At 41.6% G+C, this 22,061-nt stretch overlaps 1 protein-coding gene across 6 annotated transcripts in view; it reads left to right on the forward strand.

Moving 5' to 3' along the window:
- The window catches only part of TRPM8 (transient receptor potential cation channel subfamily M member 8), an 83,362-nt gene extending 65,633 nt beyond the window's left edge, over positions 1 to 17,729 (forward strand). For 2 of the 6 annotated variants that reach the window (XM_065069201.1, XM_065069202.1), the window contains 10 exons: positions 148 to 364; positions 3,889 to 3,980; positions 4,792 to 4,933; positions 6,536 to 6,707; positions 6,945 to 7,122; positions 9,890 to 10,080; positions 12,325 to 12,424; positions 13,764 to 13,797; positions 15,651 to 15,737; positions 17,615 to 17,729. In XM_065069201.1, coding sequence (XP_064925273.1) covers positions 148 to 364; positions 3,889 to 3,980; positions 4,792 to 4,933; positions 6,536 to 6,707; positions 6,945 to 7,122; positions 9,890 to 10,080; positions 12,325 to 12,424; positions 13,764 to 13,797; positions 15,651 to 15,701 — 1,177 coding nt within the window. In that variant the 3' untranslated portion in view covers positions 15,702 to 15,737; positions 17,615 to 17,729. Of the gene's footprint in view, positions 1 to 147; positions 365 to 1,956; positions 2,146 to 3,888; positions 3,981 to 4,791; positions 4,934 to 6,535; positions 6,708 to 6,944; positions 7,123 to 9,889; positions 10,081 to 12,324; positions 12,425 to 13,763; positions 13,798 to 15,650; positions 15,738 to 17,614 lie in introns of those variants that run through there. The other 4 variants (XM_065069203.1, XM_065069204.1, XR_010473753.1 and 1 more) reach the window with 4 other exon arrangements.
- Positions 17,730 to 22,061: the final 4,332 nt, after the last annotated feature.

The following is a 22,061-nucleotide window of genomic DNA, read 5'->3' on the forward strand; positions in this document are numbered from 1 at the left end:
GTCAGTGGATGCAGGAGGGCATTACCTTTGAAGTCATGTCCTGTGCTAGACATTGCACCTCTCAGATTTTCACTCTGACAAATAGCACAAACATTGCTATGTATAACAACTGTGCTTTGAGACGTTTTCCTTCTCTTAATTCCTCAGGAAAAAGCCTGTGGAGAAAACTAAGAAACTCTTCTTGTATTATGTGTCTTTCTTCACCTCGCCATTTGTGGTCTTCTCCTGGAATGTCATCTTCTATATCGCTTTCCTGTTGCTCTTCGCCTATGTGTTGCTTATGGATTTCCAGAAGGAACCTACAGTCCTGGAGATAATCCTTTACGTGCTGGTCTTCATTCTACTTTGTGATGAAGTGAGACAAGTAGGCAGCGCTTGCAAACCAAAAATGTTTAGTGCTAGATTAAAAGCCTTGTGCTTTTTTTTGCCTCCTAGTACTGCAAGGCAATGCAGGCTGCTTCTGTGTTACAACAAAACCCCATCTTGGTAGATATGTTCAGGCAAGTCAAGGCACAATGGGTATTTTTTTTTTATCCTGGTGTTTAATTCCTACTTATACACAAATACCTGCAGTGTCCAGGCACCAACAGGAATATGAATTGACTTTGAGGCTGTGTAGATAAGATGATTACTGTGGAGTGGTGGAATGGTTGTCTTGGGGTTGCCAAAGCAGTTGAGAATGGGTTAGATTAAACACATTTATCTGGACACATACCTCTGGATCAAGTGATTCCTGCCTCTATTCTCCACATCCCACCTTTTTTTTTTTTTTTTTTTTTACCAGTGAGCAGCATCATTATGCATTTCTCTTTATTTTTTAGTCATAAATAAGTTTTTTCTAGTTTCACATAGTCTCAAGGGGTAGCTTTGGACTGCTTGCATTGCTTGTGCTGGTGTGAGACTGTCTTTATAGCCAGCCACATAGTTGATATTCTTCTCACTTTGTATGTCAGGGGACGTATGAAATATGTTGGCTTTCAGGCAAGCTGGTCTCTACCAGTCAGTGTTCAGAGTAGTGGGAAGATGCTGGGGAAATTGTATGAGAAATGAGCATGTGGTTTCAGCACAGTGCTGCATTCTGAATGTCCTGTCAGGCATTAGTCTCCACATGGTGTGTGTGGGTGATGTGCTGGATCAGACCACCCTGCAGCAGCATGTCTTAAGTGAGCTCAAATAACATGGCTGAGTGTTGCTGTTCCTGTGCTGAACTTGCTGTGTCGTTTTTTTCCTTTCTGATAGTCAAGGTGGTTACCCTCTTCAAGGCAACTTTACTTGCTAAGCAAAATGGGGGAAAAGTAAAAGACACTGTTGCAGTGAAAACACTAATGGAGTGTTTGTTTCTGCTGATTTAGTTTCTGTTGTCTCTGGACCTGTTTTTGCACTTTGCATGTGTACCCAGCAAAAGTCCTGGTGAAAGCTGTAGGGATTGAAACCTTTTTTCCTACCAGTGTTGCTATTTCTCACTACCCTGAGCAGATGGAACAGCATCACATCGCAGTAATTCCATTAGTAGCTGGTGGTCAGACTGTATCAGTTTGACTGTGAGAGTAGAAGCAGCTAAAACTGAGACTTTATTATAAGATTTGAATCTATCTTAAACCACTGTCTTGGCTTCAAACCTCTTTTGCTAAGGAGAACACAGAACGGTGTCCCAGTCCTCTAAGCTTCTCAGAATTTTTCCCTGACTTCCTCTAGGAGAAACTGGGTGTGTGTTGGTCTAACTCTGCAGTCAGAATAGTATCTGTGTCCTTAATATTTAAAAAAGGGGGATGTCTCAGGTTGTTTTTACTTCTAAGGAAAAGTAAGAATAATGTTGCTTGAGGTCCCACTGTAACTGCTGCAGTCAGATGACTAGTTCTGGGCATAAATCAGCCCTCTGATTAGAGTGGTGTGTCTGTGGAGATGACAGCTACAAAAATTTGTTCCGAATTTAAAGCAGAATGTTTCTCTGCACAGGAGAACTGAACTGTATCTGAGCCATAAGCCACTGGCTTAAGCATCTTCTAACTTCTGATGGTCCTAGAGATTATTAACTATCTGGAGCTACTTTCTGATATCCCATTTAGAGCTGTCATGGCAATAGTGAAATTGGAGATGCCTTTTTCCTGCTATCTTCTTAGCCACATGGATGTAGCCTCCAGCCAGGTGAGTGGGTGGACTTGTGGGGTGTACAGGAAAGCCCCTTTTTCTCAGAGAAGGTATTTGGACTTAACCTCCATGCACATTGTCTTAGCCACGGGACCTATTTGATATTTCAAGGACTGAACTGCACTGCAATCTCAGTTGTTCTCACCTGTTTACATGCATCTGCCTGTTTCTCCCTTTCTGCTTTAGACCAAAATCTGTTTCCTTTCCTCCATCTGCAAATGTGCCCTTAATAGAAGAGGCATCAGCCTTAAACTTGCTGCATTTAATACAGTTGTAGTGCAGTGATATGCTTATTGCTTTGTGAAAGACATTTGGACCATATGTATCCAGTTGTTCTCATAAAATGCTAATTCACTGTCAAGTAGACAACTTAAACTTGATGTAGGGAGTTACTAGGCAGAAACAACCCAATGTGGTGGGTGTCAAGACATAGCGTCCCCACTCAGTGCTCAGCCTTTGGTACCTTAAATAAGAAGAATGATGTGTGGGTCCCAAGATCCTGAAACAGTGTCTGGTAATATCTTGAGCCTGACACCCTGATAGCTGCTGCATACTCACCTGTCCATCTTTAGCAATGTATCTTATCATGTGAAGCAAATGCAATAATTGTGCATTTAGAATAGCAAAGTGGGACTCTCTGCTCACAGCTCCTTCTGCTCTTAGGCCAAAATTCCTCTTAATCTCTGTTTCCCTTTAAAGTATGAGAACAGAATTGCCTTCCTTGAATATGTCAGTTAGAGAGACATTCACTGATTACTGTACTAAGTTATTATTATTTCAATACTAATTAGAAAGAACTATAGTCAGGGACTCAATCTATTTCTTCAGGCCTGGCAGAGGTTTCTCCTGGTTAAGATACTCGTCCTAATGAGTCACCTCTGACTTGGATCCAGAAGTTGGTTCTTGTACAAAGTTTGGATCCAAGTGCATTACCAGTCATTCAGTCTGGGAAAGGAAAGATTCTGACTAGACTTGCAATTCAAAAATACAGAGTCAGATAATTAAAAGAATAAATCAAATCTGCATCTTTGATCAAAACCATGTGCGTGTAGCCAGGGACAGATTACCAAATGAGCTCTATAAATAAAGAGGAGCCAGAATTCTTCAACTGCCTTAAAATAGTGACCCTCCTGCCTCCTTCCAGTGTTTCTTGTGCTCTTAGTAGATCAAACCAAGACTACTTTGACTCATTTGGCAGCAGTTCTGTTGGAGCTTACCATGATCTACCTTGAGGTCCCCTTGGCTCTTGTCAGGGATATTCCTTCCTCTCTCCATGTCCAAGCCCATGTGCGGTTGGGTTATGTCCTTTGAGCACAGTAACCCACGCTGTGGTGCAATGTTTGTGTCACCTGTGTGCTTAACTGGTCCCAGTGCAAGAACATTAGCCTAGAACATCTGGACTGCAGGAGAAAATGTGTGAAGGAGCTCTAAACACAGAAAATCTTGACCCATAGTGCTATTAAAGTCAGCAGTAAAAACACATCAGTGACTTCTGGTATTGCTGGATATATTAAACCCCCCTTTTTTGGGGAAATTAAAATAAATCTGAACTCTGGTGTACCTATTATGTGTGACAAAAAAAAAATTAATTGGGTAAGGAAACAATCCTTACTGTTGCTTTGGGTGGAATATTTACCTGTGAGGACGTCCAGTGGGAAGAGATAAGGGGAGGATGGATGGGCTGCCATGTCACTGGCCAGTGCTGTGAGATGGTTACTTTCTGCTCTTCTTCCTTTCCAGTGGTACATGAATGGCAGTAAGTATTTCTCAGATCCATGGAATGTTATGGATACATTAGCAATCTTCTACTTCGTAGCAGGGATTGTGTTCAGGTAAGTAGTATTTTTTTTTTTCTGGCCATGTTACAGCTTTGCTTCATTTCTGGGTTTTGACTACAACATGTAACTAGATTTTTGGGAAATTACATGTTTGTGACACTCCCTGTTATTTATGAAGGTCCCAAATATTGCTAAGTCCTGACTCTAAATCTTTGTAAGCAAATAAGGAAGTTGAGCCTATCCCTAGAATCAGGCGTGGCTTTCCTAAACTCAGATCTTTTTGGACTGGCAGGACAGCCCTTCTTAATAGTTAGGTTTGTGTGAGCATGTTTAAAAAATTGAAATAGCCTTATGTTTCATGACAGTGCCTTCCAGATGGACTGTATAGAGATTATCAGCCAAAGCTGCAAGATAGCTGATATCTCAGAGTCAGAAGTTATTTGAGATTTTTCCCTGGCTCCTATTATTGACTATTTAGGATGGTCATCTGGAGTCTTTAAGCTTCAATGTGTTGTATTTAAGAGAACCATAATTGCACCTACAACAGTCTAACAGAATGTCATTAGCTCACATAAGCTGTTTAATGTGAATGAGTGAGTCAACAAGCGTGAAAAAGAAATGATGGAAACACATTTTACAGTGTAATTGTTCAGTCAGCTGTAACTTAGTTCTTGTTGCCTTGGTGCAGCAGAGCGGTCATCGCACTGATGTTTTTGGAGGGCTGTGGGAATACCTAAAGGGACAAGATGTGCTTGCTGTTAATTGTTTTGGGGGGGAGAGGAGGCACGGCTATGGTGTATTTTTACATGACTTCTGCATGCTTTACCCAACATTTGTCTTTATTTTCTTTTACCATCTCCATCAGGCTTAACTCATCTGATGAAAGCTCTTGGTATTCTGGGAGAGTCATTTTCTGTTTGGACTACATAGTTTTTACTCTGAGGCTGATCCATATTTTCACAGTTAGCAGAAATCTAGGACCCAAAATTATTATGCTGCAGAGGATGGTAAGATTCTGGCAACTGTTTAAGAGAGTCTAAATAAATGATGTGATGCTTTGCTTTTTCCTCAAGAGTAAAAGTTGCCACCATTCTGATGATGGCAGCAAGTTCTCCCCCTCTCTTAAATCTGCTAAACAGGATTAATTAAGATTTAAATAGGACCTAATTAAGAGTAAGGCTTCTTTCTCTCCCTCTGCATAGGGAGAGAATAAAGATCAGGCTGAAGAACAGAAGACGAAATTTGTTTCCTGGTAGCTTTTGTCTTGCATGTCTCAAATATTTCATTGGTATAGTCCATCACTTTTGTTGCTCACATGAACATTGCCCAAACAAGACAGTAATGAGAAATGCTATAGGAGGAGGATTTCTGTCTTCTACTGCATCCATCACACAAGTAACTGGAGAAGCGGGTGGTGAGGAGCCTCTTGTGGAGTGGCCTGGCCTTCCTTTGTAGCTGGAAGGGTTGTTTGCTGGCAGACTGGGAAAGGTAGCTGGAGGAGACTAGAGTTCCATGTAATACCTATATGGTTAATACAAATTTGGCTTGCTGCAGGTATGGGAATGAGGAACATTAGAGAGCTGGAGTATGTCTGCTTGAATCTTCCTTCCAGTGATAACTGTGTACACACACACACATATATATATTCCAAAGAAAAGAGATTTCAAGTGCACTCGACACAGGGAGCATTTGGGGAATGGCACTCGAAGGGTACGTGAAGTGAATATTGCTAGATACTCTTAGAAGTTTTCCCTGTCCTTCTGCATTTCTGCAGGAGTTGGGTTGTATTGTGCCTTTGCAAAGGATTGGCATATATGGAATTTAAAACCAGCTGTGTGGTGGCAATAGGAGTAACAGTGTGGTCTGTAGTTTATCCAGAAAACCTTTATTTTGTCATGAACCACTGCTGCAAAGCTGAAGTCTAGAGATTACCTGGTCCTAGAGTGCCTTATGATATGGAAGCAACAACACAGGATTGTTTCCTGTGCATCTTTTTCTTGTTTAGCCTTTTTCAAAAGGGGTGAATTTTTGAGTCAGTCTAATAATAAAAATGCTTGGGGCTAGTGGAAGGGCAGAATCTCGGTGGAGGTGTATCTGCAACAAATGGGAAAGCTCAGCTGGGACACTGCCAGTCTTCAGTTATCTGTATATTGTTTAGAGCCAGAAATTAATGAAGCTGTTGGCCGGAGTGTCTGGACTATAAACACTGGTTTGAAGCCACCCAGGGTGGTATTTTCTCAAGTAGTGGCTGCTTTTATCTGATGTTCGACTGTAAGCTACAGTTGTTGCATGAATAATCTTTACATGTGGATCTGGCTTTGTGGCTGGACCATGTCTGATGCCAGGGCAAATCCTATATTCTGAAATATGCCTTCGTTTTCTGGTTGCGTAAATATTTTTGAAGTTCTATGAGTGAGAAATAGTCAGTTACTTGTTTGTGTAGGTTGGGGACTGTAAATTTATGAAGCAATGATCGAAAAACATGCATTCAAATGATACAAACTGTGTAGGCTTTTCTAATATTTGTTTTTGCTCAAATATCAAATCAGGGAGGAAAAAAAAGGTGTGCGTGTAGAGCACTGATGCGTTTGCTTGTTGTCCTGTTTCAGATGATAGATGTCTTCTTCTTCCTCTTCCTCTTTGCTGTTTGGATGGTGGCCTTTGGTGTGGCCAGGCAAGGCATCCTGAGGAAGAATGAGCACCGCTGGGAGTGGATATTTCGATCTGTTATCTATGAGCCGTACCTGGCTATGTTTGGCCAGTACCCTGATGATGTTGATGGTACCTATTTTCTGTCAGAAACTCTCCTGAGTGGGTGAAGACTCTGTCTTTTCAGTGGTTTTCCAGTCCCATGTCGACCCCTTTTCTCCAATCAGCAATGAGGCCAGTTTTTGTCTGATGGGGAGGTGGGGAAGGAGTAGACCATACATATTGTGGGCAGTGGTAGCACCTGGGGCTGGACACAACGAAAAGAGAGGGAGGGGGCTCACTCTTTGCTCTCCTCTCCTGCTTTCTGAGGTACCACCTACAACTTTGACCGCTGCACCTTTTCTGGGAATGAGTCCAAGCCCTTGTGCGTGGAGCTGGATGCCAACAACCAACCACGCTTTCCTGAGTGGATTACCATTCCCCTAGTCTGCATTTACATGCTCTCAACTAACATCCTTCTTGTGAACCTACTTGTGGCCATGTTTGGGTATGTAATGGAGGAGTGATCACTTGTTTGTGGTCTCTGTATCAATATCCCTCTGTGAAAGGGGATGAAGTCCTGGAAAACAACAGGAAGCCAGCCCTTGGATTCTGCTTGTGTCTTTTGCAGAGGATTTGCTGGGAGTAGTCCAAACAGGGTTCCCAGCTTGAAAAAGACCTCTCAAGTGAAGGGTGGTGGACAAAGGTGAACAAAGGCCAGGTTATTTGGCATTTCTCACAGCAGTCCGATCAAAACCAGTACGATGTCCTGGGGATGGATTGCTGCCTGTCCTTTTACTATTTCTCTAATCATCCTTTGCACACTGGGCTCAGTACAAACGCCTGTGGCTCACATGGGGTGAGAGCTAGGTCAGTGCTTTACAAGTGTGAGTTGCTGCACAACAGACTTAGCTCAACTGAATACAAGAGTTATTATCATAGTCTTTTCACAACACACTGGCTTTTATTAACCAGAACTGCCATGTGGTGATGATGGGTGTGTTACTGCTCTGGTGGACCTGCTGTTTATTGTTCTGACTTACACCACAGGCAATGGACTGCATCTCCTTGGGATATACAAAAGGACTTTGACGTGAAAAATGCCATCACATCTGGTTTTATATGGTCATTTATCTGTTGTTTGGTCTACCAGTCAAGAGGTTTGTTCTGGCATCTTGTAAGGTGTTACACCATGCAGATGGATCCGACACCTGCAATGTGATGCTAGTAACTGCTGACTGTATCACATAGCCAGCACCCATTTGCAAAATAAAAACAGTTGCTGTTGCACACATTACCAAAGATATATTCACTGCATTGGGACCAACCAGAGAAAACCCTAACTGCTCTTCAGGGATTAGTTTCCTCAGTTTCTTCCAGAAATGCCTGGTGTTTATACTGCAAGCTCTGACACAGAGTTGAATTAATCATGGAAAGTACTTAAATCAGACTTCTGGAGTGTATTGCTGTCCTGTCTCACTTCCAACTTGTGAACACAGTTGGACTGGTGCTGTGGCTCTGTTCTCCTTCTGAATCCTGCTGCTTTTCTGCTTTATATTCCCTTGCAGCCTAACAAAAATATTTACAAGCCCTGGGCATAATTCTTTAGGTCCACTACGTTTACTTTTGTGTGTTTTCATGGTACTTTGGCACTTGACAGACATGGCTTGCTTGGAATTTGCTTTGGCAACAAGAATAGCTGCAGGAATTGCTGATGACACTTGGTTTGCATCAAGAGGATCTCCCTTCTGAATGCTAGTGCCAACTTTTACTGGCTTGAGATGTGTTAATGTGATGAGTTGGAAATGTCTCAGCTTTGGTATCTGCACTGAACTTTTCTTCCTGTGCAGTGCTGGACAGTCAGAAATGGGATTTTTTTTATTTCTTTTTTCTTTTTTTTTTTTTTTTTTCCTCAAAGCAGCTGTTGTACCTGAGTTTTCCTAACTTGCATGGGACCTGGGGACAGAAATCAGTGCTTATATTCCGCAGAAAGGGTGAAAACATTTCACATTAATAAAGCAAAATATAGCAGCAAGCCAGTTCTACCACGGAAGTATTTTATATTTGTTAGAACACTTATTTTAAAAGCACCTAATAATAAATGCACTGCTTTATATGGTTATGCCAGTAAAAACCTGTTCAGTGCCAGTTGAGCTTTTTTTGTGGAAGGACCCAGCATGAATTCTCCATTGACACTCTTGGAGCTTTGCATTGGTCATTTTAACAACAGACTGAATTATCTGATCAAGCAGGAGCACTATACTCTGTTGCACTTGGGAAGCCCAGTGGGCAAAAAGCAATCCCAGATGTTTTTTCTTGGTGCAGGTAGGAATGTTTGAACTTGTGATGGCTCCTCCTAAAGCCATTGTGTACATAGTATATGCCAGTGTTTCATGATGCCTGTGTCTATTAGACAGCAGTCCAATCAGTGTCTCTTTGTAATTACAATTATATATTAATTTAAATAAGAGAGAATCCTACTTTTTCTTTGTATGCAGTAGCTGAGAAGGATGAATATTATATTTTAGTTACTTCTGAAATTCAGGGCTATATTATGTTCTAAAACAAAAGATAATTCCTACCAGGTGAAGGTTTTAGCTTATCTCATGTAAGGATATGTTAGGATTTCAATACAGACATTTTGGAAACATCCATCTGCCACTTAACATCAGCAACGAAAGGTCAGGCAGACTATGAGCTGTTTGCTCTTGTGGTTGTTGCTTTGCTGGGTTTGTACAGTGCTTAGTACAGTAGGTCTGAAATCTCAGGAGCTCTTCATTTTTTTTGTAAATTTTCTATTTTTAGTGTTCTGGGTTTTGGGTTGATTTTGGGTGTTTTTGTTTTGTTTTTGCTTAGAAGTTAGCTGGTGAATTAATGAGACATAGTATCTGGCAAAGAAGCACCCTGTTCTCATGTGTCTAAGCTGGAAGAATATTGCCTAGAGCTAAGGTAGTGAAAGTACGTGGAGTATTTTCTCCTTGTTCCTACATTTTTCTAGTTTATATGTGACTTCAGGGGTTGGGAGGGGGGTGTTTTGTGTTTTTTTTTTTTTTGGTGTGTGTGTGTTTTTGTTGCTTTTTTTCTGGTCTTAGTTCTTCCCATATTCAAAGGTCTTTCTAAAATGGAGAATAAAATCAGAAAAAATTACCAGCTTCAGAATAACTTTGTGAAAGCATAGCCTGGTATAATACAGAGAAACACTATTACTTGGCTCTGATGGAGTTCTTTGGTGAATAACTAATGCTGTATGCATTTTCTTTTTCTTTGCCTGTTAGTTACACTGTTGGATCAGTACAAGAGAACAATGACCAGGTGTGGAAGTTCCAGCGTTACTTCTTGGTCCAGGAATACTGCAGTCGCTTGACTATTCCGTTCCCTTTTGTCATTTTTGCCTACATCTTCATGGTGATGAGGAAATGTTTGAAATGCTGCTGTAAGAAAGAAAGTGAAGAGCCATCTATTTGTTGTGAGTAGGATTATTCTCTGTGGCATTGCAAATCTCCCATGTCATATGGTGTGCTTAAACCGCAGGCAGTGTGTGTTTTGGGAAATTTTCAAGGGCAATTTAGACCTTGGGAGGAGGTGGTTGTACTGGAAATAAGGAGCAGCTCATTCATATTCTCCATCAAATGGAAAACCACTCTGTTGCTGGAAACCTCTTCAATAAGATTCAAATCAAAGCCACTGGCTGCTTCTCAGCCTTCTTTTTCCTTCAGTGCTCAAGGGGTGTGTTCTCTGAGATATGGGGAATTGTATTCTTAAGTCCGTATGCCAAAAGTCTTGTTGAGCTTTGTGGTGATCTCCACCTTCAATTAGCTTCAGTTTTAGTCTAGCTAGAGACCTTTTGTGTTCTACCATGAGACCTGCTTTGTTTGAGTATTGTGCAATTATCCAGTGCTTTCTTGTCCAAGCCATTTTGAGGCAGAATTACCTCATGTATGTACATCAGTTAAGTCTTCAAATTAATCCTCTCAGGTTTAGGGCTGTCTATGCTGCTTTCTAGCTTTGAAAGGAGACTTTTGTGTTGGGGTACTGAATAGACACATCCAGAGCCTGTAGCAGCTGAAAGTCATCTTGATGATCTGCATCAAAAATGTAAACCATCCCATTTGTCATTAGCATCTGATAGTGCTTCTTTTCTGCACTCCTCGCGAGTGGCAGAGATCCTTCATCTTGCCTGCTCTGAATGGTTTGGTAAATTGCCCCAGAGGTGATCTTAGTCTCTGCTGCTTTACCTTCTGGAATTTTGTTGCTTTTTGTCCTTCCATTACAGTCTCCCAGCTAATACAGCTAGTAGATGCTAGGGCAACCCAGCAGAGCACAGTTGTCTTTAGAGGCTCTTCTGGTGAGTGACTGAAAGTGAACACAGTCTCCAGGCCCTCTGGGCATGGCCAGGTAGGCGAGCAGCCTCAAAAATGCAGGAGTGGCTCAGTCAGTCCTCTAGCTATTTCTACCTTATTTACTCTGTCAGAGGGCACAGATATGAATTGTTTTAACAAGCTTTTTCTGCCAAAGAAGTGGAGTGTTTTTTTTGTCTTTTTTAAAGTGCCATCCAGAAGCAGATGAGAGAGGATAAATTGAGTTAATTGACAGATTTATTCCCATCTATCAGCAACCTGACTGTTGCCCTGCAGCACAGGCTGGAGTTGTTATTAGTTCAGGAGAAAGATGCTTGCTTTGGGGTATAAAATTCCATAGCACTGACTAAATCATCCTAGCTGTCCAAATCACTGTTTGATTTCCTTGCTGGGGAGGTTGTTTAACTGCAGGTATTTCTGCCCAAACAATGCACAGTTGATGTTGAAGTTGTAAAAGCAAATGGAAGAATTCATTAGAGCCAGAATATCACTGTGCTTGAGCTGGTGACAGGAACTGAGAACTGCATGGGAAAAGCACACTAATGTGTTGACCTTTGCAGAATCCTGGCTTCCCCACTTAACTCATAGAAATGGTTGAGATGTGGGTGCCTAAATGCCTGATGGTATCTGGGAGAACAACTGAGGCTCTCAGAGCAGCACTGGGTGGAGAAAATGGGATTTCAGTCATTTGCCAGCTGTGGGCTGCTTTTGTCTTGGTTAACTTTGTTTTCAATTGAAATCCCTGTGTTTTGTACTTTCCTGTTGGAATAGTAAAAAAAATGCATAAGTATTATCTTGGAGGACTTTGCCTCCAAGTCATTTGCTCTGTGTCACTCTTGAATTTACAGCATAAACGGGAGATGCTGTTTAGAGAAAACAATGCTTCATCATTTTGAAATCTTTTAGTGATGAGTAATACAACATGCTTCTTAACACATGTTACTCTTAATGATCCGATATGGGATAATGTAGAAGTAAAAGGAAAGCTCAAACCCAGGTAGGAGCTCTCTGGAATGTCCTAACCTGTCAAAGTGGCTGCCATTTTACAAAGCACATTAACCAAGGCTTAAAACGTTCCAGAAAGAGTTTTGGAGCTTGTTGGGTTTTTTTGTTTGTGTTTTCTTTCCTTTAGCCAACTCTGGTTGCCAGGAGCACACAGTAAAATTCCTTAATGTCATGTTTGTCAGAGCAGTGCCACAGGTGGGAAGTGGGGCTGCAAATGCTCTGGTTGCAGCAAAGGGAATCATTAACCTCTGAATGCAAGCACTAATCTACTCTTTCTGTATCTTAGCATTGGAAAGACAAAGTCACTGAATCTAGTATTGTTGCTTGTCTTCACACATATTTTCCAGGCTCAAAAAATGAGGACAATGAAATTTTGGCATGGGAAGCTGTCATGAAGGAAAATTACCTTGTTAAAGTCAATACCAAAGCAAATGATTCATCAGAAGAGTACGTCTGCCCTTGTCTTTGCTCTATTAACATTTGTTGAATATTTTTAGCCAAGTTTTCAGCAGCTCTTAAGTGTTTACAAACTAGTGAGTAGATAAATAAACTTAGCATAAACATGCCTTTTCATTTTTTGAGTAGAAAGATGACTTCTTTGTCAGCAGTTGCAGACTGTCTTCAGAAGTAGTTGATTGGACTGACAAAATGCTAATGACAATATTGCAATGGTTATAATGGTATATTATGCACACAGCTGGGCAGATATATTAAACACACTTGTCCAAATGCCTGTCACAGTGTTTCTCAAATGGTTGTACTTTTCTGTACTTGAATGTTTCTATTTTTCCATTGGAGGAGAAAATGTTGTCGTCTTATATTGTTTTGAGACCTCATAATGAAAGTGGTGCTATAGCTGACTAGTTTTGCAACATTAGAGGTTTAGCTTGGATATTAGGAGAAAATTCTTCCCAGAAAAAGTTGTCAGCCATTGAAACAGGCTGCCCAGGGAAGTGGTTGAGTCAACATCCCTGGAGGGGTTTAATGGAGGTATTTAAGACGTGTAGACATGCTTAGGGATGTGGCTTAGTGGTGGACTTGGCAGTGTTAGGTTTATGGTCAGACTCTGTGATCTTGATTGTGCAGTTAGTAGAAAATATTTATTGTTAGACCTGGAATATTAAGCATCCCCTCAGCCTCAGTCTATATGGAGGTCTGCACTTAATAGCCCAGGTACGAAAAGACCCCTGCGGAGGGGAAGATGCTATTTGGAATGATGGTATTTGAAGATAGACTCATACTGCTCTTCTTTGACTGCCAGCTCAAGATAATTTGTCTTAGGGATCTGTCTCAGTGTTTACATAGTAATAGCAGAAGAAGAGAAATATAAAGAAAGCTTGAAAACAGCAGCAGCAACCTGCTGTGTGATGGCTTAATTCTGTAGCTAGCTTCCCACAGCTTGAGTATTTACCTAAATGAAAAGAGCTGATAAGAATAGGCAGGAAAGACCAGACTTCCTTGCCCCTCTGTTCCCACTGTGCACATTGCTGTCCACAAGTTAGTGTTTATGTTAAGACTACCTGGAGGCACTCAGTGTTGGATAGGAAACCAAACAACAACAAAATAATAATTAAAAAAAGCTTTTATCCTGAAAGCATAAGTGCCTTGACAAGGAAAATAGAATAGTGCAGCACTACTGGTAATTAATATGTTAGTTCATATAATTGTAATAATAACCAGATAGACTTCTGCAAGGCAGCTTTGCAAAGAAGGGGAGGGAAGTTAGCCAATGCTTTTCTAATACCTGCACTCAGCCCATTCTTCTGTGTCCTCTTTCTGTTTTCAGGATGGTGCATCGATTTAGACAACTGGATGCAAAGGTACTTGTGTTTGACTTCTCTGGGGGCTATGCTGCTATCTGGTAAAGCAGGCGATGGTCCACAGGAAAAAAAGCGTCACAGAGTCATGTGCATTCTTTGTTGCTGTCACCAAGATCCAACTTTAATTGGGCTTATTTAATGCGCTCTTTTGAGCCTTTAATTCTATATGTAGCTTTATATTGTTCTGGAAAATGAAGCAGAAACTTGGTTAGCATTGAAGTGTTTCTCAGTATTTTTTATTGGATGGGATAAAAGCAAAAATAATTTCTGTCATAAATCTGCAATATTTTGTGTAGAAGGCCCATGAAACACTGATGGGCAGAAGGGGCATTGCACACTTAGAACATGTTTGAGAAGGGTATGCTCTGTTGAATTTAGCTTCTAGTGCTGGAGGCATGAGGTAATTAATCCTACATTTTGTTGTTTAACCTCAGCATATAAAATTAAGTGGCAATTCAGCTATATTGTGACAAGCCTGATGGTGCTTCCTATAGCCCAGGCAACACCTGCTGGGTTAACAAGGGGTGCTCTGTGCATAGTGCAGGGTGGGAAGACCTTTAATTATGATTGAAATCAACAATTCTCATCCGAGTTATGGAAACATCCTGTGTTGAAGCAATATAAAGTTAACAACCTACTAGAGAGCACGTTTTTATCAGAATTGTCACACAGTATACTTTTTATGGCTAATATTGAAAAGATCTTTGAGATTACTCTTTTTCGAGGCTTGATTGAATTATGTATTTTGCTTTGAAGTGGGAAGTTGCTTCAGTATGAAGAACAGACTTTTTGGAAGTCCAAGGGTGAAAAGGCCCACAGATACTTAAAAATACTACTTTTGATTGCTGTCAAATAATTTGGATGGCAAAATAATAGCTTGTTTTCAATACTGAAATGGAAATGGTGAATGCCCAAGGATGTGTCTAGTGATGCTCCCCTTGAAACTGAAAGTAAATACGGTAGCTTTAACTCTCTAGTAAAAACTAAGACCCAAATTGTACCTCTTATTCTGTGAAGGAATACCTTACAGCAGGCTGTTCTGTGTATTTATACCTTCAGCTTTGGTGGCAGGAATGTACTGAGGCCAGTTCTTAGGAGAGCAGTACCCTGGGGCTATCTTGTGGGCTTTCACTTGTCCTAAAAACAGGTCTAAGGATGTACCTGAGTCCTAGGTGTGAGCCCTCATCATGGAGTAAACTTTTCTTTAAACTTGATAAGGATGTCCCAAGGAACAGTGGACTTCAGCTAGGGCACAGGGAAGGTTTGAAGGCAGCTGCATGTGTCAGGATGAATGCTCCACAAAGCTTCACTGATCTGCAGTCTTTGCTTTGAAGGAGCATGAGGAGATGGAGCATAGATGGGAACTTGTAGCTGCCTGATGTCTGCTTGTTCACTAGGTGAAATACACATGCAGTAGTGCTCCCTGCATTAACTGCATTAACAAAAACTGTAATTGGGAGTGTCCTTTCAAGCACTATTGCATTTGATATAGTCTTTGGAGAGGCAATTATTTGTTACTCATATTAGCATTGCTTTCCTGTGAAAAGCAATATTAATGGTGCTTCATTTGCCACCCCGGTGTGACTACTGAATACAAAAACCAGTCAGTTATTGCCTTCAAAGTAGTGGCTGATGTCCACAGGGTAGTCAGAGAGGCAGGAGTTCAGGTAAGGGATTTAGTGCCTGTTGTTGCTGATGTTGTATGGCATTTTACAGGGTATTTTAAAGTACTTATTACTGCTTGCTTGTTTTGTTCTTTTCCTTTCCCTTCATTCCAAGCTGTGATCATCTGTTGAAGTGAGTTAGATTGACTTTGCATAAATAAAGCTGATTTTTTAACTTTTATTTTTAAGCTCTCTGATTTGAAAGGGCTTCTGAAAGAGATTTCCAGCAAAATCAAATGAATGCAGCTGAAATCCAAGATCAGCTAGCTGAGCAGGGTAAGCCAGCCCTCTTTAAATCCATTCTCTGACTTGAATAAGTTATCAGCATTTTCGATCTTAAATTAATATAGCTCTGGAAGTAAAGTTAGTGTTAACTATTGATGCTTCTATTGATGTTGTCTAATATTGGAAAAAAAATAAGAGCTAATTTATCTTTTTTTTTTTTTTCTGGAATGTAGAATTTTCCATCTGATGTTTCTAATGATTTTAGGCATGGTTTAAAATACTTCGGCTTGCTCCTTTGCCTTTGAAAAACTGTGAATAATCCAAGGTTGTTTTTGTTGTTGTGCTGGAAGTCCCCTAGAAAATTAGGAGCTGCTGTGATGGATCCTTTACAGTTGGTTGATTTTTAACTCTGAAGAACATAAAAACCAAATAGAACAGAAAGAATTATGGGTAGGAATAAGGTTTATTTTTCTTTTGTCAAAATAGGGCGTTATGGTGGATCGCTATGGCTTTCCTGTATGATAAAGTGTGGAGTGAAGCGTTTACCTGAAGGCTCCAGAACTGCAGTTCAGTGTCTAGTCATGAGCTTAGTGTCCTCCTTCATCAAGCTCTGTGGAAAAACTGGGATGGAGCCACAGGTGTTCAGGTGGGATGTGAAAGCCAGGCAGAATATTGGTGGACAGAGAGAACTGTCTTCATTAAAAGCAGCAGGTTAAGAAGTGCAGCTGTTGATGAGGATAATCTGAAATGAGTTGATCAGCCTGAATGTTAGAGCCTGGCTCCTTCTCCCATAGAGAATTTCTCTGTGAGACGACTCACATGTGTGTCAAACATTCTTTAATCAACTTTCTCACCATTTTTCAGGGATAACTTCATATTCACTTGTCCTGAAGCTCAGTTTAGTTATGAATGACTCACAGACACCTAGTAAAATCTACAGGGCTTGTCAGTTACTGGGGTTTTTTCTTGGATGCGGTAAACTCCAGGTCACCTAAAAAGTAGGCTGGAGAATAATGGAACTCTGGAGGCCATCTAGTTTCATCTTGCTCAGATCAAAGGTAGCAGTAGTTTGGCTGAAAAATAGGTTGCAGTTCAATATGAACAGATGCAAATTTTACAGTTACTTGGGAATTACTGGTTACACAGGCACAAAATATGGGAAAATCTGATGAGACAGCAGCTCTGCAGAAAAGTAAATAGCTAGTGTTTTGTTGTCTGTGAGATTTGTGAATCTTCCTGCTGCTTATAGTGCAGTGAATCCTCTGTAGGGTACAACATTCAGTGTTAGTATTGACCTTTGAGGAAGATGGAGTGTCTGGAACTGTAACAAGGGGAACTGAAAGTCTTAACAAAAAAGGAGTGAATGACTTACAGTTAGCTAACCTGGGAAGGAAGATACATGCTTATGATGGAGGTCATGGAAATGATTTCTTGTATATATAATCGGTGTATTGAAAGGATGGAGTCCCTTTCCAGTTTATGCCTGGTAAACTATCTAGATGGCATCTCAGTTGTGATCAAACTGGTTTGTGTGTGAGCTGTCCTGATTCTGAAGCTGAGCCTTGGCAGTCCACGCTACTAACGTCATGGTGTGAACAGAGAGGTTAATGTCTCACAGGAAGCAGATGTGTATATTATGCTGCCTCATCTGAAAGAGAGTACTTGTATTTCTGCTGACCTTCTTCAGTAGGAGATGCTTGACTGGCCATTCCAGGTACTTCGCATGCAGGTGTTTCTTTTGATTTTGCTTCCTGATGAGTATCTCTGCTACTCTGCTAAGACACCATGTTCTGGATGGGTGCCGCAAAGAGTTCCTTGGTCCCAAGTGTTGCATGAAACATCCAATTTGCTGAGCTGATGTCATGAGGATGAAAGAAAAATGTTGAGGTGGGCTGGGGTCTCTAAATTTTTTTCTTTTGCTCACACAGGTGCTGATTCATCAAGAATAATTTCTCTGAGATGGCAGTAACCACCAAGCACATGGTAACTGATCCACCAGAGTCTGTCTCAGCAGGAATTTCTAGGATTTTCATTTTATTTTTTTTTTTAAAACAGCTCTTTTTCCTTGTTGCAAGATGATGGTAAAACGTTAAGATGACTGTTTATCTCCTAGCAGGACTCCCATATTACCCTAGCTCTCCTTTTTCCTCATCTCCCCTGATGTTCAATGGCAGCAATTAGTCCTTGTCAGCTGCTGTTAAATAGCACTCTTAATTCCAGGAGTTCTGCTGCTGCTGCCAAAATCACTTTGCTTTTCAATTTCACTCAAAGGGACCTGTTCATGAGTTTCCTTTAGCCACTAATTGCTTGTCTTAATGAATCAATCTCCTTTCCCTCTCCTCCGTGTAGCAGCTAGATCTAGCTTATTACTTGTATGGTCTGTTTGTCAGACCTGCTGAGGTCTGTAATACTGGTGTGCCAGAATGCAACATATTGCAGCATCATCCCCAGGAAGGTCGACAGCCTTTGGTCCTACTGTGCACCCATATTTTGGACTCTACGTGGACAGTGTGGACTTCTTCCCACCCTACCTGGAACTGTGCAGCAGTGCAGATGCTTCAGCTGTTACAGCCCTGCATGGGAGAGACTGAATTCATCCAGAAAGTGTTTCCAAAAGCCTTGTGTGCGGTCCTTGCTTGTTTCTTTACTGGTAATTTGTATACTTGGAACATTGCAATTTCACTTTTTCAAACATCTGTTTGCAGATGTTTGCATTTTGAAATGAAGAGATCATTGGTCACCTTTCAACATTGTGATGCTTGCTATAGTGAGGTTGTTGCTTTTTCTGCTTTCTGTCCCAAATAGCAGCTGAATTTTGTGGCAATTTGTGTGATATAACTGGATGCATTACCAGCTGAAGGGAAAGCACTACAAATGTCATTTATTTATCTTCCAAAGCATTGTATACATCTTCATCCCCGTTGTCTAGGAACAAGCTTCTAAGATGTTTGATTTTGAAGGTTTAGGTATTTTGCTTTTGCTGGCAGTGGTTGTCAAATCCATACACTTTGCTATGACTTGCAGCTGGTCTGAGAGCTGTCAGGCAGAATATATGGGTGCCACATGATGTCCCCAGGTGAGCAGTTAGGTAGGTGTAAAGGGAATTTCTGCTGAAGCAGAACACTCCCCAGGTGAATCACCTTGACCAGTGCAAATATAGCCATCTGCTCCCTGGCTGCAAACTAAAGCTGGTGTGTAGGCCTGCCTGTGTGCACAAGAGCATGTTCCAGTCCACGTCTGCTGTGAAACATTTGTTGGTCCAAGATAATGAAGACAAGACCATTCTGTGCATTTTGGTGTTTGCTGCAGTACAGGGGTATGAAGCGCTGTTGTACGTGGGGAATGTTTCTACTTCGGGGTGCAACTGATTGTGGTGTAGCTTACTGACTGAGGAGGCCAGCACATGCATGTGGTGTTTACTGGAGGTGCTGCTGCTCTTGTCTTTGTAGCTGAAAACTGAATAGTTTTACAAGGGAAAATGTGCTTGAGGACTTATCGAAGGGTCACTGCTCTTTTTTGCTGCTTCGCATGACGTGAATTTAGTGTATGACATGCTTTTGCAGAATCTTGGGGGATGCAGTGTGTGGAAATATGTTTTTTCTCATTAAAAAGTTTATAAAGGACTCAGACTTTCATTGACTTCTGTGGCAGCTTGCATCATAAATTATTGAGACAAGTTTCCTTTCTAGAAGTTATTTCTTCCTATGTTATTGATGTTGTATCTTCCAATGCCACCAAACTGGATGGTGAAGTGAACATGTCAGAAGGGAAAGCATGAGCAGGCTGGAAGAGCTGGGCTAGCAAGAGTAGTACGAACTTGAACAAAGACAAGTGCAAAATCCTGTACCTGGAATGACATCACCAAAGAGCCCAGTACAGGCTAGGATCTGTGTGGCTGGGGAGCAGCCTTGCTGAGAGTGACATGGGATTGTTTTTTCTCTCTTGACTGGAGGCAGGAGTTCAGAGCTGTGAAGAAAACGGCAGCTTGCATTTGCAGAGGACCTAGGGCTCTAAGTCTGAACCTACACCTGGAAATACACTTGGAGAAGAGCTCAAATGCCTGTTCTGAAAGGTCCATAAGTAATTCACTCTTGCCAAGGTTTAAGTGTGTGTTTATTTTCCCAAGCAAACTACTCATTTGGGTAAATTCTTTTGGAGGAAAGGGTGTGTTTTCCCAAGGGAAGTGCTTCCTAAAAAGTTTCCATTGGTTTAGGTATAGATGTCTCTTTTGGATCTCACTATGGCTCTTCCACTCCTCCTGGTCCATTGCCATTCAATAGGGCAGGGGAAGGGAGAAGGCTTTTCACAGCTGTTGCTCTGAAAAGCAGACTGGTGTTCTCCCTGCAGCTACACAGATGAACTCTGGACATGCTCCATCCCAAGCACCTGCCACCAGGGTCTGATGCCCACGTTTCAGCTGAGGTCTGAGCAAAAGCATCTCTCTCCAGCTGAGAGCCCCAAACAAAGGGGAGAACACAACCCCTGTCACCACAGAAGGAATCTTGCTGGGTGAAATGACTGCTTTGTTCTCAGTGAATTATTCAACATGAAATATACTGTCATGGTGGCTGGCTAGCACTGAACTGAACATGTCCCAGGAGCAGCAGTGAGAGCTGTGATTTAAAAGGCCTTTACCCACCTGCCCACACAAACATCTTGTCAGTAGGCTTTTTTTAATCCATGGCACTATGCATTTACCTGTTTTTTGCTGCTGTGTCTCAAGAGATGATGGATCTATCCTGCCTTTTATTTCCTTTACATGCTAATATAAGCTGGGGATGCATTTATTTTGTCATGATAGTCTAGTGCCTCATTTCTCTAGGCCTGTGCTGCCTCTTCGATGCAGATGGAGGTGGTTGCAAACAGATCGAGAGCTAGTTGCAGTGTCTTGGTGTAAGCTGCTCTGGCCCAGAGCTGGCACAGAATTGAGCTAATGGGCTGTGCACTTTGGAAAGTCCTTCTCCCTATGGCACTGTTTGATCTTGATGTGTCCCTGGCCACAGGGAAGGGTGAGGGGTTTGGCTACCAAAGCTTCTTGCTAACTGACCCTTTCTGTGCATCGTGGTGAGAATTAGGCAGGCATTGGTTTATTCAGCTTGGAGAAGAGGAAATTGAGAAGAGACCTAATCGTGGTTTACAGGTTTAGATTGGATGTTAGGAAAAGGTTCTTCACCCAGAGGGTTCTGGAGCACTGGAACAGGCTCCCCAGGGAGGTGTCACGGTCCTAGCCTGAAGAGGGTTCGAGGAGCGATTGGCCAACACACTCAGACACATGGTGTGAACTGTGGGGTTGTCATATGCAGGGACAGGAGTTGGACTTGATGATCCTTGTGGGTCCCTTCCAACACAGGACATTCTATGATTTTAGGCAGCTGTTGCTGCTGCGCATTAGCAGACTTGAAAATTGGGGCATCTTCTTGAACGAGCACATCTTGGACATCCTGAAAGGAGCTGTTTGCTCTTCTCTGATCTGTGAGGGTTTGTCTAGTTTCAGAATGACATGAGGCTGTTGTGGGAATGGGAGAGGGGGTACTATGTGTATACAAGTTGGCCTTCAGACAGCCAGTCCTGTCACTCTGGGTCCCAGCAAAACCTCCTGTATGCACATGGGGTGCTGGTCAAGCCTGGGCTGTCCTGGAAACTGCGGCAGCTGAGTTTAAAGTTGTATGGATGTCTACATGTCAAGTACAATGACATTCCTTCAGATACTTTTCAGGATATACCTGTCCTGCCAGGTCTTCCCAGCCTGAGGGATGCCTTACATATCTTGTGGTACAAGCTGTTTTCCTGTGGAAATGCCCTACATCTGTTCCCAGGGGTGGGGACCCTGATATGAGATGGAGAACCGCAGGGCAATGTATCAGACTGTTCCTCATGGTCAGGAGGGACACGTGTGCTGCTGGAGTCTGCTGCAGGAATCCTGGCATGAAAGCAGTGCCTGGCTGTTGTAAATAAGTCCATCTGTGTTTCCTTATGAAGGAGGTGGCTAACATGTTTTTGCCCCTGGCTGTCTCCTTTTTCTTTATTAATTTGCTTTTAAACATTGGTATGATACTGTCTCAAGGCAACTTTATGTCAAGTTGTTTTCCTGTATCCCAAATATAAGTGGGTAGTAGCTCTTGCTTTATGCCATTCCTGTTATTTGTTTTATGTAGGATGTTAATGTATTTCCAATAACAATGTTGTAAAACTGTCATCTAAGAAACATGCAAATCTAATAATCTCCCTGTTGATTTATGATATGAGTTTTCTGCTATCAGGAAATCTTTCTTGTGGAAAGGAATATTAATGAGATCATATAATTTTTTTTTTTTTTAACAAGAATTTACTTTGCTTAAAATATGTAGATTTGCTCTTCGTGGTAAATAGCTGAGG

Source organism: Columba livia, chromosome 7, assembly GCF_036013475.1.
Source record: "Columba livia isolate bColLiv1 breed racing homer chromosome 7, bColLiv1.pat.W.v2, whole genome shotgun sequence".
NCBI lineage: Eukaryota > Metazoa > Chordata > Aves > Columbiformes > Columbidae > Columba > Columba livia.